Here is a 16,156-nt window from a genome sequence, read left to right as displayed (position 1 = left end):
TATTAAAATATAAAAAATATTAATACAATATTAATACAAATTTTATAAAATATTTTTGTTTTTTAAGATATTTTTTTTAATTATTTTAATTAATCGTGTGTCGTTAGATGTCGCTAGTAGTCCATTGATTTTCAATGAAACTTTCCGTTCTATATTGAGTATTTAATGATTTAATAATTATTAAATTATTTAATTATAGTGATATTTTTTTAGTCGTATATAAGGTATAAAAAATAGTAATATATTATGTTTTAAATATATACGCTATTATATTTTATTATTTCTATATAATTTTGTAAATAAATAAATAATATGCATTAAGAATTATTTAAACAAATCGTGTTTTAAATTTTAATTTCCTTTATATTAATCAATTTCGATTATTATAATTGTTAATTAAATATAATATTGTATATTAATAATTTAAATTATTAATTAAAATTAAAAAAATTAATTTTTTGAAAGATTATCTAATAATATTATAACCTCTAATGATCAGATAAAACTTTTTTGCGTGATAAGAAGATAGATTCGTATAATTGCATTAACTTAATATTATTTATGTAAAAAAAAAATTATTTATTTAAAATATATTAAACATTTTAAGAAATGCCACGATTACCATTACATCCTTCATCTGGAACTGGCATTTCTAATTTATGGCCTAAAACAATACGATGTGTTCGTTATGGATGTGCTAATAGACCTTTCTTTCATATTGTTGTTATGAATGTAAGTTTTTATAAATGATTTTCAATTTCAGCTATTACTTTTCATACTATTTAATAAGACTTCATAATACTTAACTTCATACTACTTAATAAGATTTTTTAAGAATAAAATGTTATTTTATATTTATTTTATAATTGTATAATCATATGTACAATTTCACAAAATTATTTATTTTTTATTGTCAATTATGTATATTTTTTTCAACAATTGAGTTTATATAATGTTTTTTTTTATAATATACATAAATTACAAATTTATCTTTTTATATTTATATGGATAAATTTATTGTAAAAAAATTTCTGACAAATTTATCAATATAAATATATAAATATGATATTAATAAATATATAAATATATTTTATTTCAGACTAAATATAAGCAACATAAACCTCCAATAGAACAATTAGGCACATATGATCCCATGCCAAATAAGTATAATGAAAAAATAGTTGCTTTCAATTTTGAACGTATACAATATTGGTTGGGACAAAATGTTAAAGTATCAAAACCAGTAGCAATACTTTTAGGACTTGCAGGTTTTTTTCCAATACATCCAAGGACATATATGACATCATGGAGGAAACGAAGAGCTATTGAAGAAGCTAAAGCAAATGAAACATTAGAATCAGAAACAGAAACAAAAATAGAAGCTATAGGCTAACATCTTTTAGTTATTTTATATTATATATTTAATTTGTAAACAATGTAAGCATTTAAATAAAGTTATTATACAAAATAACATATTAAAAATTGATTTAGTAATGTATTAATAAAATATTAATAAAGAATAAACTAAAATACTTATAATAAAAAAAAAATAAAAAAAATTATAACTTTTAATTTTAATATATTTATATAATAATCCAATATAATAATAATATTATAAGAATTATCGTTTAACATAATACTTAATATAATAATTAAATATTAATATAACAATTATAAATTAATAATTAAATATGCATTGAATATATATTTTAAATATTATAGATTTTGAATATTTTAATATATAGTATAATAATTAATATATAAATTAGATAATATATAATTAGATTAGATTACATTTAAGATATATATTTTATATTTTAAGTATCATATATTTTTAATATATATGAATATTAAAAAAAGAAAAAAAAATAACAAAAAAAAATTTCCCCAGGTGAGGCTCGAACTCACAACCCCGGCATTGCTCACAAATTTACTGTCTTATAAGTACCGTGCGCTAACCGATTGCGCCACTGGGGAGTTGTATCTTCCAATTTCTTATTTATATATATAAAGAAATGAATGAAAAATAATATTCAAAAGAAGTAACTATTAAACATATTTTAATACAATTATTTAAAAAATATAAATATTATAATAGAAAAAAAATTTATTATTTTTATATTTCTAAATATAAATTTTATATAATAATATTGAAAATATAACATAATAAATATATTTAAAATAAATATTTATTGATTTCATTTTGAATACATGTCTTTTAAATATTTAATTATTTTTATATATTATGACAGTAATTTATTAAAAAAAATATTATAAATCTTATGATAATTTATAATTATATAATTTATTCATAAAAGAATAATTTATTATTCCATATTATATATCTTCCTTTTTTAAGTCATTTTTATTTTCATATAAATGAACAGCAGAACATAGATCATTCCATAAATGAATAAGATCTTTTTTCATGATATTTGGTTTGCAAAATTTTTTTAATAAGGAACAATTTTCTTCTGCAAACTTTATTCCTGAAATCATTATAGCGTTATATTTCATATATCATTATAGAGATGAACTATAGTAAATAAAATGTTGTAATCATAATTTATTACCTATTTCTGTAGGAGTTATAGTAAAATGATGTTTAATTCCCCAAAACCGTTCCAAAAATAATATTGACCATTGAAATATTAGATAAACTTGTTTTATATTTTTGACTGAATGTATATATAATAAGATTCCACCATTTTCATCTGTACAATTTTCATAGTTTGCATACATTTTAAATTCTAATGTATCTAGTATTTGTTTTCTAACTATACTTAGTTCATTATATTGTGAAATTGCTAAAAAGAAAAACTTTAATAAGTGTTTTTTGTTATTAAGCAAAAAATTATAAAATTTGAAAAAATACTTGATGTAAGAAGAGAAAAATTTTTCATTTTAGTTATAATCTCTATCCACGGCTCTATCTCCAACATAAAACATTTATTAATGTTTATAAAATGACATGTTATGTCATAAATTTCAAATTTTTTTTCATCCTAAATAAAATAAAAACATAAAAAATCTAATATATAAAAAAATATTTTTATGAGCAATTTAATATACCTCTAATTTTACTGTTAATTCTATATAGAAACTTAACATTTTTGTTGTTAAATATGTTGTATATTTATAAATATTATCATGTAACCATTTCTTGTCAATATTTTTAAAGTTTATACCAGAGACTTGTTGCGAAACTTCACACAATCTATATTCATAGTGTTCTTGTAATTTCTCTTCTGAATTATTAGTAATTTTTGTAGTATTTGGTAAACTGATATAAAAAAATACATATTAATATATATTATATATATTAATATGTAATAATATATATTAATAATAAAAAAATATTGAAATATAATATAAAAAAAGTAATTATAATACAACTTTATTGTAACAATTTGTTGATCCTCTTCTTGTTGTTTTAATTTTTCAATTAAATTGTATGCTTTTATAATGAGCTCTTCTTTTAATTTTTTTAGTGCAATCAATTCAAAATCTTCCATTATTCTAAAACAGTTTTAAATTATAATATATAGTTTATGTTACATAATGTTATATAGTATATTATGTAGTATATAATATAAATATAAATATAATTATCTATTTGAATTTATATTTAAAAAATAATATAAATTTAAATTATTAATATTAATTTAATTAATTTTTATTAATTAATGTATTTATAAATACACAAATTATTATTCATTTCAATATTTTTATTTTCAACTTTAAAATTATTTAATTAGATATAAAAGAAATCGTATATACTATAATATAATCATATAAAAAGCTGTTGAAATAATATTTACAATTTATAAATGATATTTTAAAAATTATAGATAGTATTAATTTTCTTGTACGTAAATTAAAATTATTTTAATTAAAAAATGTAAATTAAATATGTAAAATGTAAATTATTATATATGAGAATTTATAAATTTATAATTTATAATATATTTAGAATTGTATACATAATTTAGTTTGTATTTGTAAGTAACTTATGACATAAAGTTAACCTTAATACAAACATCGTTGTCTATACTAATCCGAAAGTATGTAATTTCATTTTTTACATAGGTAATTACATAGTAATAATTTCTTTATTTTGTATTTATTAAAAAGATTAAAAATCATTTCATTATATTTAATAAATAATCAAATTTATCATTTAACTAACAATTTTATTTAATTATGAAAGATATACATTAATAAAAAAATTTTAATATTTTATTTAATATTTTAAGATTAAAAAACGAAAAAAATTAAATATTGATAAAATGGATGACGAAACCTTAAATAGGTGAGTTTATATTTCATAGAATTTGTATTAATAATTAATATCTGTTAAATTTAATAAATAGGTTGACTGTTATATGTATATATATATACACATTTTATGAATAATCCAATCACAAAATTATAAATTAATATAATGATTAAAATAATAATAGAAATAAAATAATAGAATAATGATATATAAATTATTATATTTTGATGTTTTCTTTATCATTTTTTTATCAAAATTATAATTTTATTTTTAGACTTGCAGTTGAAGCATTATTAGAAGAAGCAAAACTTGGAGCAAAAAGAGCAGAAATAATGGGTCCTAGTGGATGGATAAAACCAAAAGAATGTATTAATAAAAGATTTCTTCATTCAACATTACGGAATGTTGTTCTTTCAAATAAATATCAATTGAAAAGAAAAACTGAAAAGCAGTTGCGTATACCTGAGAATAAATTAAAATAATTAAAAATATAAACTAATTCTACTATTAATGTATTAAACTTTATGTAATATCCTTTTTTTTTTCTTTTATTTAAAATCAAACATCCTAATATTATTGAAATTCATTTTATTTAATAAAGTATTAGTTAAATGTAATTTTTATTAAATTGAATAAATAAAAAAATACATTTAACAAATAATCCCAAAAAACCAATGATTCAATATTTAAATAAAATAATATAGATTTAAAAATTATAAAAACTGTAATATAAATTTATATAAAATTTGAAAAATATACATAATTTAAACTAAATTTTAAATATAAAAATATATGTATATAATAAAGTACATATTTACATAAAATAAAATATATTTATATAAGATATATATAGATATATATAGATATAAGACATATATATTTACATAAAATATAAAATAAGTTAGAAATAAGAAAATCATTAAATTATCCTTTATTTTTTTCTATTAATTATATAAATATATACCAGTTTAACGAAAGAAAGAAATGAAAATAATCATATAATATGTAAATATAAAAGAGAATAGTAAATAGTTTTATTTGTTATTATTTGTTATTCAAAATTTAATTAATTTTTAAAATAAAAACAATAATTTTTTTTTAATTTAAAAATGTGATTCTCTTTATTAGATAAAAATTATAAATACTTTTATGAAAACGGCATTTTAATCTTATAGCATTATATAATATATAAGAAAATCAATTAATAAATAAAACAAATTTGAAATTATTTCGAATAAAATTACTTTATAATTTAAAAAATAATATATATTATATTTTAAAAATATTATGTAATTAAAAATAAATTATAATCCAAATAGCATAATTTTTTTTAACTAACTATATATATTATATATAACTAATTATATATTTAATTATTATTTATTATTTAATTTTAATATAAAAAATAAAATATCGTAAGAAAATAAAATAATTTTAAAAAGTGATAAAAATCATGTAATATCTATAAAAGAAAAATAAAACATATTTTAATTGTACATTTGATTATATTTGTATAATTGGAAACCATGTGGTTATCATTTCCGCTATAGTTTTTTTACGATCGTGAGAAATAGTCGGTTGAAGAAATTGTATTTTTTTCATTTAAAAATATATTATACAAAATAAATATTTATTTATTCATCATGGCAATTAATATAAGAGGACTTTTTAAACTGAATATTTTGCAAACAAAAAATATGTTTTTCAAATCTAATTTTGTAAAAGGTATGTAATATTTAACCTAAATTTAAATTAAGTAGGATTAAATCAGTATAATAAATTTCCATATTATTACAGCATAAATAATAGAAATATATAGATAAAAAATGATTCTAAATATTAATTTTGTAAAAATTTTAAAGATTATATTTTTTATTAATATTTATTTTTTATTTTTTAGTTGGGATCCGATGTCTATACACAGATCAAGATTTAGGTATAACTACGTATGAAAATTCGAGATTCGTATTTCGTAATCAATTTATGACAATAGAAAATACTTTTCGTGAGAGAATGAAGGAAATTTGTGAAAAAGATGATGGAATAATATTTACAGAAGATTTAAAAGCAATGATTCATTTAGCACAACCTAACGAACAAGATATGTCTTTATTAAATGATATGTTAAAAAAATATAGTCAGAAACATGAAGTAAGTAAGATTGGTTCATATGTGTTTGGACCAGTAGTAATGAGAATGTATTATCATCTAAATCAACCACAATATGCTTTACAAGCATTTGAGAATGAAATTTTAAATAATAGTTTTAATTATCGTTCATCTTTTCGTATCTTAATGTGTTTGTTATATAAAAATAATATGTTCGAAGATATGAAAGAGATATATAACAAAGTATTAAGTACTAAAGGTATAGAATTCATTGGCACTAATAGTGTTTTAATATTTGCTGCATGTCTAAAAGAGGTAACAATAATTTTTAATTAGTAATTTTCTATACATAATGATTAACATTTAAAACAAAACTTAAAAAAAAAAACAATTATTTTATTTAGAATACTCCAGAGGCATTGGAATATGCTTTAGATCAGTGGAAGAAACAATTTGATACACTAAAACCTTCAAGAAGAAGTTATGCATTAATATCATATTTAGCAATAAAAAATAATGCATCTGAATTAGCATTAGATATATTAAGTACACTTCAAAGAGAGAAAATTATGAGTGTAAGAAGTCTCAAAATATTGGCATATATGAATCTGCAAAGATATTTACAAATAATTCCTATTTTAAAACAAGCAATAGAAAATAATGTTCAGCAAAAATATTTAATTTTTGCAGATGTGGTAAGATTATATTTTGTTAAAAAAAATTATTAAAAATTTAGCATAATGTCAATATTTATAATTCATAGATGATATTATTTAATTCAATTTTAAATTTTAATATAATTTATTTTTATGTAATGATGATATATAATATATAATAAAATTATTTTTTATTCTTATATTATAGATATATGAATTAGAAGAAAAATTGAAAACACAAAATATAGAAGAATCCTCTCAATTACTTGAGTTAATAAAAGAAGCTAAAAGACTAGAACTTATTCAAACAACAGTAAATTATTTTAAATATATTTCAAAAATTTATATAAATTATATAAATTTATATAAATTTTTATTTTGCTATATTATTAATATATAATTTTTTTTTTTTAAGATAACTTTGGAAGAATTTTTACTAAAACCTATGGTTATTAAAAAGAGATTCAGATTAAATTCTGAAAAAAGATTAAAAAATCAACAACAACATTTTAATCGAGAACGACCGTTCTCGAGAAAAAATGAACTACAAAATTATTTATGATTTTTTTTTCTTACAATTTTCTCATTAACAACAACTTCGTTAAACAATACTTTCCATTTTGCAATGAAGTTGTATTATTATAATAAATCATATAATATGTTAATCATATAATATAATATGTATTATATGTCATGTATGTAGTAATTATATGGGACGTAATTATAAAATAAAATAAATTTAAAAAATCATATAAAATTGTAAGATATGTGTTAAATTATTTTCAAATTTTTATTGTAATTCAATTATAATTTTTATTATTTTTATTAAACTTTATGTATTATTTTTTAATTTAATTTTAATAGTTATTAATTAGAAAAATTATATTCATAAATTGTAGTAAATATTTATAATTCTTGTATAGATTTAAAATTTTGCAATTTGTCAAAATTATATAATATATATATATATATTATTGTATAAAAAAAAGTATATAATATATGAATTTATATATTTACATATTTAAAAAGAAATAAAAAAATATTCTAATATATTCTAATAAAAATTGAAATAAATTGTTTTTAATTTAAAATATGTATATCATAGAAATTATTATATAGAAATAGATCGATAGATATCGATATTTATGATCGATCAATGATTTATGATTAATCGATTTATTCAATTTGGACATGAAAGTATTTTCTTACAAAATTGTGTAAAGATTGTTAATAAGGAATATTTTTAAAAAAAAGAATATGGAAAATAATATGGTATGTATAATTCTGCCAATCAATGTGATTATATTGAAAATCATAATATTTGTAGAGACGATAAAATATGTTGAACGAGAATTAGTAGCTTCGTGGTAGTTGTACCAAGAAAGAAAAGGACGATGCATGATGCTGGCTCAGTTGCGGTACGGGGTTTGAGGAATTGAATGACGTCATGTCTAAAGCGACGCGGCAACGCTAAGCGTCTGCGTGGGTCGACGGGTGTCTGGGCCAGGATCAATAGCGTGCCAGCAACCAGGTAGTAGATGTGAGTGTATGTAGGTTTCTGAACGGTGGCAGTCCAGGAGACGAACCTTTCGAGGTAGGACACTTGACGAGTCGAATACAGTTTCAGTGTCGTACCGGAGAGCGCCATGCCAGTATCATTGCATCACGGAACGCTCATTGCCTAGGATTATCAGCTTCTCCAGGTAAACATATCTTTCATGTCTTTTTTTGTCCTTTAACTTATTTTAAATTAACACTGGGTAATAACAACTTTGAAAGCCACCAAGAGTATTATGTGCAGTAACGATTGAAGGCCACCACCCACAGCCAAACATTCGAAATGGATTAAAATGGATTTAGATCGATTATTATTATTTAAGATAATAGATTTAATCCTGTGTTAATTTATCACATTATTCTAACCATACTGATATTAATGATCGAATATATCTGGTCAATTCTTTTGACGGAAGAAAATATAAATCTAAACTAAAATAAACGAAATCAATAATAAAATCAACGAATAGAGTTCATGGGCAATAGAAAGAATAATATAGACCAATAGAAAAATTGGAAAGAAAAATGGGAATATGGATAGCTAGTAGATAGAATAGAGAAATGAGAAAGTTTGTGGTGGGGATTGTGCGTAACAGATATGGATCCCTCGACTTCTGCATAAAAGTTGGTTACCTAGTTATTACAAAAACATAGATTGTTTTGTTATTACAATTAACGAGTAATTCGTATTTTTCATAATTTTTTCATAAATTTTTCATAATCTTATTCATCTTAGAAGATTCCTTTATTTCTGATATCTTTGCTTATATTAGATATCATAAGCAATTTAGAAAAATATTTAAATTAAGAAAGAAAAGAAAGAAGAAAAATTGTGTATTGTTTTCTGTATATATAAATATCTATCAAATAGAACACAATATTTTTTTGTATCTTTTCTTAAAGCTTGGAGTGAGATATGTTACGGAAGAAGTTGAGCGTATTTTACTTGATTAAAATTAACGCCAGATGGAGGTGTTTAGCTACGGAGGGAAAGCAATTACTTAAAAACACGTCCGCGTATCGAGGATTTGTTTGATAAAGAAATTTGTTCTTTGCTTAAGCGCTCTCGAGGAACAGAAATACAAACACGTTTGTTGTATACATATACGTATATATATATATATATATATATATATCTATACATATACTTATATTTACATGTATATATCCAATGCTGACCTAATTCGTATAGCGTACCATTCGCAATAATCATTTGCCTTTCGCATATCCTGTTTTCAACTTTCAACTTCTCCCGCGATTTGCGTAATTAAATGGAACGTGTGATACATCATATTATTCAATCGACCGTTCCATTTACTTCCTTCGAGAATCAGAGGATATAACAATATATATATATATATATATATATATATATATATATGTTATATTGCATTGAATTTGTAAATTTATTGAATTTATAAAATATTTTAATTAGAGAAGCTCAATAATTTATCGCTTCATCACTTCTTTTAATGAAAGGCTATATTTACTACTTGACTAAAATACTTTTGATATTTTGTCAATATTTATTACGAAAGAATAATTATTCATGAAATAATTTTTATCAACAAAAATTATAAATTGGATTTAATTAATGAATAAAGATTTTAATTTTAACGAATCAAAGATATATAATTTTTTTGACAATTTTCTAATTAATGATAGTTCAATATATTTTTTAACACATATTATTGTTTCTTTTTCAACCTAATATCAGACCTTTTATTTTCGATAATGAACATGCGATTTTATGCATATTTGAGTAGCAAAAAAAACATAAAGCAAGGAAAATAATGTATATAAGGATGGGATAATACGATCAGAAAAACAAAATGCCTTAAATGTATGGTCAGTTGCACCTTGCAGTAGAATAGATCAGTGTGTAGTCAAACGTTCGCCTAGTAGAATAGCTTTGCGGGTAATCAAACAATATTGAATTCTAGAAATTATCTGGCAAATTTTGTTTAATTTTTTTCTCAATTATAATTTCTCTTAATTAATATATTCTATTTAATATTTTAATTTCTTTTGATATTGATATTTATATTTTGATATTTGACAATTTTTTATATTTTAATTTCTTTAAATATTATATAATATTATATATTATATAATAATATTACATATTTTTTAAAGAAAGTTAGAATAAAGTGCTGTATATAATATGAAACGAAGTTTAATTTTATTAATTATTCTAATAGCATTAATAATATTTGATGAATAATATTTTTTAAATATTTTGAAAAAATAAAACAACACAAATCTGTTTAATAATCATCAATCAAGTTTTTAGTTCTTGTGTATATATACACATTGGCTTTATTTCAAATAGACAAATTCCTTCATGTTTATTTTCCGCAAAATGATCTTCCTTTTTGTAATAAATGTCAATCATGTGCTTATATAATTATTTATAAATTATATATACTCATGATTTTATGTCATGAAATAAAATTGATTAATTGGCGATATTGTATTTTTATTCCATATAAACTTTAATCGAACGAAATATGTACTAATAGATTCTATTATTAAAATTATTATTAAAATTATTAAAATTTTAAAAAATTTGGTAAAAACTTTTATATTCTTCAATTTCTTTATTATTATTAATTAAATAATCATTTAATTTTATATTGCAGGCTGCCGCAATGTGGCCTGGAGTATTGAAGTTATTGGTGTTATTAACATTCTTGCTACATCCATCAAGGTATGTTATTCAATAGTTTTATATATTTATATATTTGCTCCATTAATTAATCACATATATTATTATATATTTCTATTCATTGAAATGTGATTCTAAGAATATTTATAATTTATAAGCATGAAATTTAAGATCAGGATTATTATTTAAATATATTTTATATTACTTTATATATAATATTATAATATTTAAATATCCAATTCAAACATTTTTTTATCATTCTTTCACTTATTATTATACATTTTTTAAATCAATTCAATGTATAAAATAAAAATTGATGAAATAACAACTGATTCAATTTTCATTCTTGATTGCAGATGTACGCAAGGAAAGGTGAATTACCGGGAAAAGGAGAAAGAAGTGTTAGACAACATTTTAGGAGGATACGACGCGCGTATCCGGCCCAGCGGAGAAAATGCAACAGGTGAATATGGATAATCTTTTTTTACGTCCATTATTCCTTCCAGTCTTCCTTACAAAAAAAAAAAAAAAAAAAAAAAAAAAAGAAAAGAAAGAAAAAAAAATTGACCAATTATATCGACATTATCAAAGAAATCGAATACAATTAAAGAGACAATGAAACCTAAATTTAATTTAAATAAGCTCAAATAATTGGGCAAAGGATAATTTATTTTGTCAGCTGTGATGCTGATAATAACTATCAATGAAATTCCACTATTTTAATATAATTCAGAGTCCTGCAATATTTAATTGGTTCTTTTATTTAACAAAGAATTCATTAATGCATTTTCTAGTCATTATTAAGTTATCCATATTGCAACTTACAAAAAGATTTGAAAAGTTAGAACAAGTGTCTGAAATTTTTTGCATATATTTCAATGTAATAAACATATCTTTCTTACATATCTGTGTAATTTTACCAAGATTAGTGAATATTTGAATTCCAGTTGAGTTACATATATAAAAAAATATTATTATTTATTGCAACGTATATAATGATATTGTTAGAATTTTATATATTTTTTTAAGATTAATTATTCTAAATTTATACGATCTAATCTTTATTTTTTTCCTTAAAATTAACTTTGATTTAATTCTTTTTTCCTAACAAAAGATAAAAATTTTCCAAATTAATTGAGACTTTAGATGCATTGAGTGAGGCACTTATTATAATTATAATTTACAATTTTGACTAATCAAAAATTTATATTGCCTTAACAAAAATGGATTTTCGCAAAATTTTATGATACTATTATTAAATAATAATAATCTGTTCAAAAGTATGAGGATGCTTGCTCTATTAATTAGTCAAATTAATTAATCAAATTCTCAAGAATTAATTTAAAATTCTTATTATTTATTATCTCCACAATTTTGGATGATAAATCATCATGCATATTACAATGAAACACAGCAAATACAAATACAAGTTTTGTAACACTTTTGTTCACACTAAATACAAGATAAAAATTTTCAAAGAAACCAAACTAAAAAAATTTAATATCAACAATTTACAAATTCCAAAACGAAATATTTTTTAAAAAATATTTTTTAAGTGTCCTCATAGATTCGAACAGTATAACACAATCCAATACCGTTTCGCACAATTCTTATCATAGGGAGGGTGAAGAGAAAGTAAAATTGAATGAAAGCGTATCCACATCCGAGGACACGTATTTATGGGGGTCATTATAGGCTTTACATCTGACGAAGCACGTAAAACGTTTTAAGAACTAAACCGTGACAAAGAGGAGCAAGGTATTATACATTCGAGGTAACATCCCCCTTTGGCAGTATGCCGACAAATTGCAGGCGTGCCCAGTTTCGCAGCGGATCGGTGAAAACAAAAAAGGCAATTGACGACACGACTTTTGTTGAAACGATATTTATTGATAGCTAATGGACAACGACGAGCTGGTACTTTGTCGTTTCATGACGGAGAAACATTTCGCACAATATCACGAATCGGTGTTTGTTGCAATCTTATAACATGCGATACACATACGGATATAATGTGTCTGACTTTTTGATGAGAAACAAACCACTGTATAACTCTTGAACATTTTGTTCAGCTATCTAAGAAATAACTACGTTCTAGACAAATGGAATTCTATACATGACTATGTAATTGGCATAAACCTTCCTTTCTATTTCTGACAATATGTTCAAGTAAAATAATACATTCAAATGCGGTTATTGTGTAAAATGAAAGGAAAATTTAGATCGTTATAGCTTTAGATTTGTGCAATAGCGAATAGTTGAGATTTTTCAATTTGTGTAACTTTTAGAATATGTTGGAAGATTGTTTTGAATAGTTTTTCTTGTCGTTGCAATTATTGATTTTAATTTAGATTTGTTGATAATCTTATTGGTAGTAAGTATGTTTCAAAATATTGAAATAGAAATGGAAATGTGGAGGAATAATGGATAATGGAAAGAACATTTATATGATCTAATAAATTAATATTTATTTTTGTTTTATCTTTTGAGTAATAAAGTTTTGTTATTTTTATTCGTTTATTTTAACTGTTTAAATATCTTCTGATAGATAAGAGTTCAAATTTTATTATTTAAAAATAGAAAAAATATAAATATACGTTTATTATACTGGGAAAAATATTTTTCTACTTGTTCATGTAACTCCACATTCTTCTAGTCTCTTTCAAAGGCAAAATAATTTTATATTGTTAAGCCTCAAATAACTATAAAATAATTTCAAAACATTTAAAAACAATTTAGTTTCTTTAGTTTGAATCAATGTAAAATGACGATTGCAGTATGATATATTCTCACATATTTAGTCTTTGCTTATCCAACAAGAATAATATAATATAATTATATCAATATATCAATTTACATATATTATATATATATTTACTTCCAAAAAAATCTTAACGCAAGGTAGTGTTCAATGGCAATACATAAGATCTTATTGAAAATATTAAAGGATGAAGAAGATGATAGGGTGAAGGTGGAGAAAGAAGGTGAGGGAGGTGGAGGAGGGAAATGATGCTACCTTGCTGAGAAAAAAAGGGATGGTGCCATTTTGGTTAAAAGTGAAGATTTTTTTTTTTCTCCCTCTTTTTTTACTTTTTAATACAAAGAAGTAAATGAAAATATAGACAAAGATATCTCTATTCATATGTACAACATGCATACGTAACAACATATCTGAAAAAAAATTTTATGTTACGCATTCATTATCATTTTTCTTTTTTTAACATTTAAATATCTATTTATATTGAGAATTTCATCGTGAGATTTCTCTTAGTGATATCTGTTATTTTACTTTAATTTTATTCTCTGAAATTTATCATACATATGATATGTATTAAAATTTCTTATTTTCTTTTTTTTTAAATATTCGTACTTTTATGTATTTCCATTAATTTCACTAACAGTTTCTCATTTATGATTTATCCTATTAATCTTTTCATTTCTGTTCATTTGCAATTTTGAAGGATAAATTCGTTAAATCATTTTATTATTCAAGTTTCTTTAAAATTTTTATCAATCATTCCTCGAGTTTTCACATTCAGAATCTCCAACGTTAGAGTTTCGATAAGATCGAACGTATCTCGAAATTAATTTCGATTAATCCTAATTACACGCTCAGGATGTATTCCATCTCACGAGTCTGTCTACTCTCTGTACAAAACACTCTGTAGAATATTAGACAATGGCATTGAACGCCTCGGAAAATTAGACCATGAATTCCTATTGTTCGATAGGTCAGAAAAAGTATAGTATATCGTCGATAATTACACTCGACTTCGTGTACCGCCTCGAGGTTCATGTTGTCACCAATTTTTTTCTTTTTTTTTTTTTTTTTTTTACCATTTCCAGATGCACTCGTTGCCCTTTTCTTTCTTTTTACTTTCATCGGACAAGCATATTTACAGAGCAGTCTCTTCTTCTTTTTCCTCTTTTTTTTTTTTTTTTGGGACCACACCAATTTACGATCACACATAAAGATTCTAATTAGAAACTAGGGAAAAACTGTTTCGTTTCAGATGTAGCTGTGAAAGAAAACTTTACTTTTATTTGTTAATCATTGTCACACGATTGTTTCTTGTACTATATATTCGAGAAAGGAGGAAAGAATTGATTTACATGTTGGCTTTTATAAATGACAAAGGGGAGGTAAGATAAGTGAATCTGTTTTTTGAATATATGTTAGGGATTGATAAAACAGTATTTTAATAAAATGTGATATAGAGTTAGTTTCATGTTTAATCCTTATAAATAGGAAAATAAAGAATTTTAGTTATATAAAAAGAGGAAGAATATTGTTTATATATTTTAAGATATAATAAAATAGAATAAGATAGGAGAGAATTTTAATACAATTAATTAAATTGAATAAATAAATAGAAGGAGATCGCTTCATGTGTATTTTAATTCAATTATAAAAAGTAATTAATATAAAAGGAATATAAAAGGAAAATAATTGTTTTTTTAAATTTATATTTTGACATATGAGTAAGGGGAATTAATTGAAAGACTAGATAAACATTTTAGATGTGAAGTTCGTATAATTACACACTTATAATTACACTATAGTAAGTATAAGTACACTATAGTTACATATTTTACAGGATGTTTCATGAAATGTGAATAATAATTTGAATCTTGGAAGATAAAGAAAGAAAAAATATTTAGGATTTTAGAATACCTTATAAAATGAAATATTTAAAATATTTTTTTAATTATCGATCAGAAATTTCTCTTTCCTTTATTTCAATTTAAATTAGTATTCATTTATAAAATATTTTCTAACAAAACGCATTGGCATAGAAATAAAATAAATTATTATTTTCAAAAGTTTCATTATCGCCTCAACAAAACTAAACTACTTTTATCTAAAGACAATAATGAAACATCCTG

At 21.6% G+C, this 16,156-nt stretch overlaps 5 protein-coding genes and 1 non-coding gene across 16 annotated transcripts in view; 4 read left to right on the top strand and 2 right to left on the bottom strand.

Moving 5' to 3' along the window:
* Positions 1-118: 118 nt before the first annotated feature.
* LOC122719432 (probable 28S ribosomal protein S16, mitochondrial) lies at positions 119-1,471 on the top strand. Of its 2 annotated transcripts, XM_043945217.1 has the most exons (3): positions 119-224; positions 608-732; positions 1,100-1,471. In XM_043945217.1, the coding sequence occupies exons 2-3, from the start codon at positions 610-612 to the stop codon at positions 1,391-1,393; spliced, it is 417 nt and encodes a 138-aa protein (XP_043801152.1). In that variant the 5' UTR covers positions 119-224; positions 608-609; the 3' UTR covers positions 1,394-1,471. The 2 variants fall into 2 exon arrangements, with proteins under 2 accessions (XP_043801152.1, XP_043801151.1); XM_043945216.1 differs by lacking the exon at positions 119-224 and having other exon boundaries at positions 461-732.
* A 412-nt stretch (positions 1,472-1,883) lies between these two features.
* Positions 1,884-1,977, bottom strand: Trnai-uau. Its single transcript has 2 exons — positions 1,940-1,977; positions 1,884-1,919 (listed from the first exon to the last, which is right to left on the bottom strand). It is a non-coding gene; the product is annotated as a tRNA-Ile (tRNA).
* A 292-nt stretch (positions 1,978-2,269) lies between these two features.
* On the bottom strand, positions 2,270-4,131 carry LOC122719423. Of its 2 annotated transcripts, none has more exons than XM_043945193.1 (6): positions 4,029-4,131; positions 3,397-3,519; positions 3,073-3,283; positions 2,876-3,005; positions 2,574-2,807; positions 2,270-2,489 (listed from the first exon to the last, which is right to left on the bottom strand). In XM_043945193.1, exons 1-6 carry the CDS (start codon positions 4,040-4,042, stop codon positions 2,338-2,340), a joined length of 864 nt encoding a protein of 287 aa, XP_043801128.1. In that variant the 5' UTR covers positions 4,043-4,131; the 3' UTR covers positions 2,270-2,337. The 2 variants fall into 2 exon arrangements, with proteins under 2 accessions (XP_043801128.1, XP_043801129.1); XM_043945194.1 differs by lacking the exon at positions 4,029-4,131 and adding an exon at positions 3,822-3,855.
* Positions 3,947-4,840, top strand: LOC122719424 (protein POLR1D-like). 2 transcript variants are annotated; one of them, XM_043945196.1, is made up of 3 exons: positions 3,947-4,001; positions 4,257-4,312; positions 4,554-4,840. In XM_043945196.1, the coding sequence occupies exons 2-3, from the start codon at positions 4,290-4,292 to the stop codon at positions 4,759-4,761; spliced, it is 231 nt and encodes a 76-aa protein (XP_043801131.1). In that variant the 5' UTR covers positions 3,947-4,001; positions 4,257-4,289; the 3' UTR covers positions 4,762-4,840. The 2 variants fall into 2 exon arrangements, with proteins under 2 accessions (XP_043801131.1, XP_043801130.1); XM_043945195.1 differs by having other exon boundaries at positions 4,000-4,089; positions 4,554-4,839.
* A 986-nt stretch (positions 4,841-5,826) lies between these two features.
* Positions 5,827-7,800, top strand: LOC122719416 (pentatricopeptide repeat-containing protein 2, mitochondrial-like). The gene is made up of 5 exons (XM_043945184.1): positions 5,827-6,004; positions 6,180-6,703; positions 6,793-7,083; positions 7,253-7,357; positions 7,460-7,800. The coding sequence occupies exons 1-5, from the start codon at positions 5,923-5,925 to the stop codon at positions 7,604-7,606; spliced, it is 1,149 nt and encodes a 382-aa protein (XP_043801119.1). The 5' UTR covers positions 5,827-5,922; the 3' UTR covers positions 7,607-7,800.
* Positions 7,801-8,558: 758 nt separating this feature from the next.
* LOC122719458 (glutamate-gated chloride channel) overlaps positions 8,559-16,156 on the top strand; it is a 32,543-nt gene continuing 24,945 nt past the window's right edge. For 2 of the 8 annotated variants that reach the window (XM_043945256.1, XM_043945257.1), the window contains exons 1-3: positions 8,564-8,747; positions 11,244-11,311; positions 11,626-11,732. In XM_043945256.1, the coding sequence (XP_043801191.1) occupies positions 11,253-11,311; positions 11,626-11,732 (166 nt within the window). In that variant the 5' untranslated portion in view covers positions 8,564-8,747; positions 11,244-11,252. Of the gene's footprint in view, positions 8,748-11,243; positions 11,312-11,625; positions 11,733-16,156 lie in introns of those variants that run through there. The other 6 variants (XM_043945255.1, XM_043945254.1, XM_043945253.1 and 3 more) reach the window with 6 other exon arrangements.

Source organism: Apis laboriosa, unplaced genomic scaffold, assembly GCF_014066325.1.
Source record: "Apis laboriosa isolate Shangri-la unplaced genomic scaffold, ASM1406632v1 scaffold78_cov150, whole genome shotgun sequence".
Classification (NCBI taxonomy): Eukaryota; Metazoa; Arthropoda; class Insecta; order Hymenoptera; family Apidae; genus Apis; species Apis laboriosa.
Note: the sequence above shows the minus strand (reverse complement) of the source record. Positions and strands in the feature narration are given on the sequence as shown.

What these genes read in the sequence shown, in the direction of transcription:
- LOC122719423 (XM_043945193.1), bottom strand. An exon ending in CAACAAATTGTTACAATAAA is followed by an intron (nt 3,284 to 3,396) that starts GTTGTATTATAA and finishes TTTTTATATCAG; the next exon opens with TTTACCAAATACTACAAAAA. An exon ending in AATTAACAGTAAAATTAGAG is followed by an intron (nt 3,006 to 3,072) that starts GTATATTAAATT and finishes TATTTTATTTAG; the next exon opens with GATGAAAAAAAATTTGAAAT.
- LOC122719424 (XM_043945196.1), top strand. Translation starts at nt 4,290, where the DNA reads ATGGATGACGAAACCTTAAATAG. An exon ending in GATGACGAAACCTTAAATAG is followed by an intron (nt 4,313 to 4,553) that starts GTGAGTTTATAT and finishes TTTTATTTTTAG; the next exon opens with ACTTGCAGTTGAAGCATTAT.
- LOC122719432 (XM_043945217.1), top strand. Translation starts at nt 610, where the DNA reads ATGCCACGATTACCATTACATCCTTCATCTGGAACTGGCATTTCTAAT. An exon ending in TTCATATTGTTGTTATGAAT is followed by an intron (nt 733 to 1,099) that starts GTAAGTTTTTAT and finishes ATTTTATTTCAG; the next exon opens with ACTAAATATAAGCAACATAA.
- LOC122719416 (XM_043945184.1), top strand. Translation starts at nt 5,923, where the DNA reads ATGGCAATTAATATAAGAGGACTTTTTAAACTGAATATTTTGCAAACA. An exon ending in CAAATCTAATTTTGTAAAAG is followed by an intron (nt 6,005 to 6,179) that starts GTATGTAATATT and finishes TTTATTTTTTAG; the next exon opens with TTGGGATCCGATGTCTATAC. An exon ending in ATTTAATTTTTGCAGATGTG is followed by an intron (nt 7,084 to 7,252) that starts GTAAGATTATAT and finishes CTTATATTATAG; the next exon opens with ATATATGAATTAGAAGAAAA.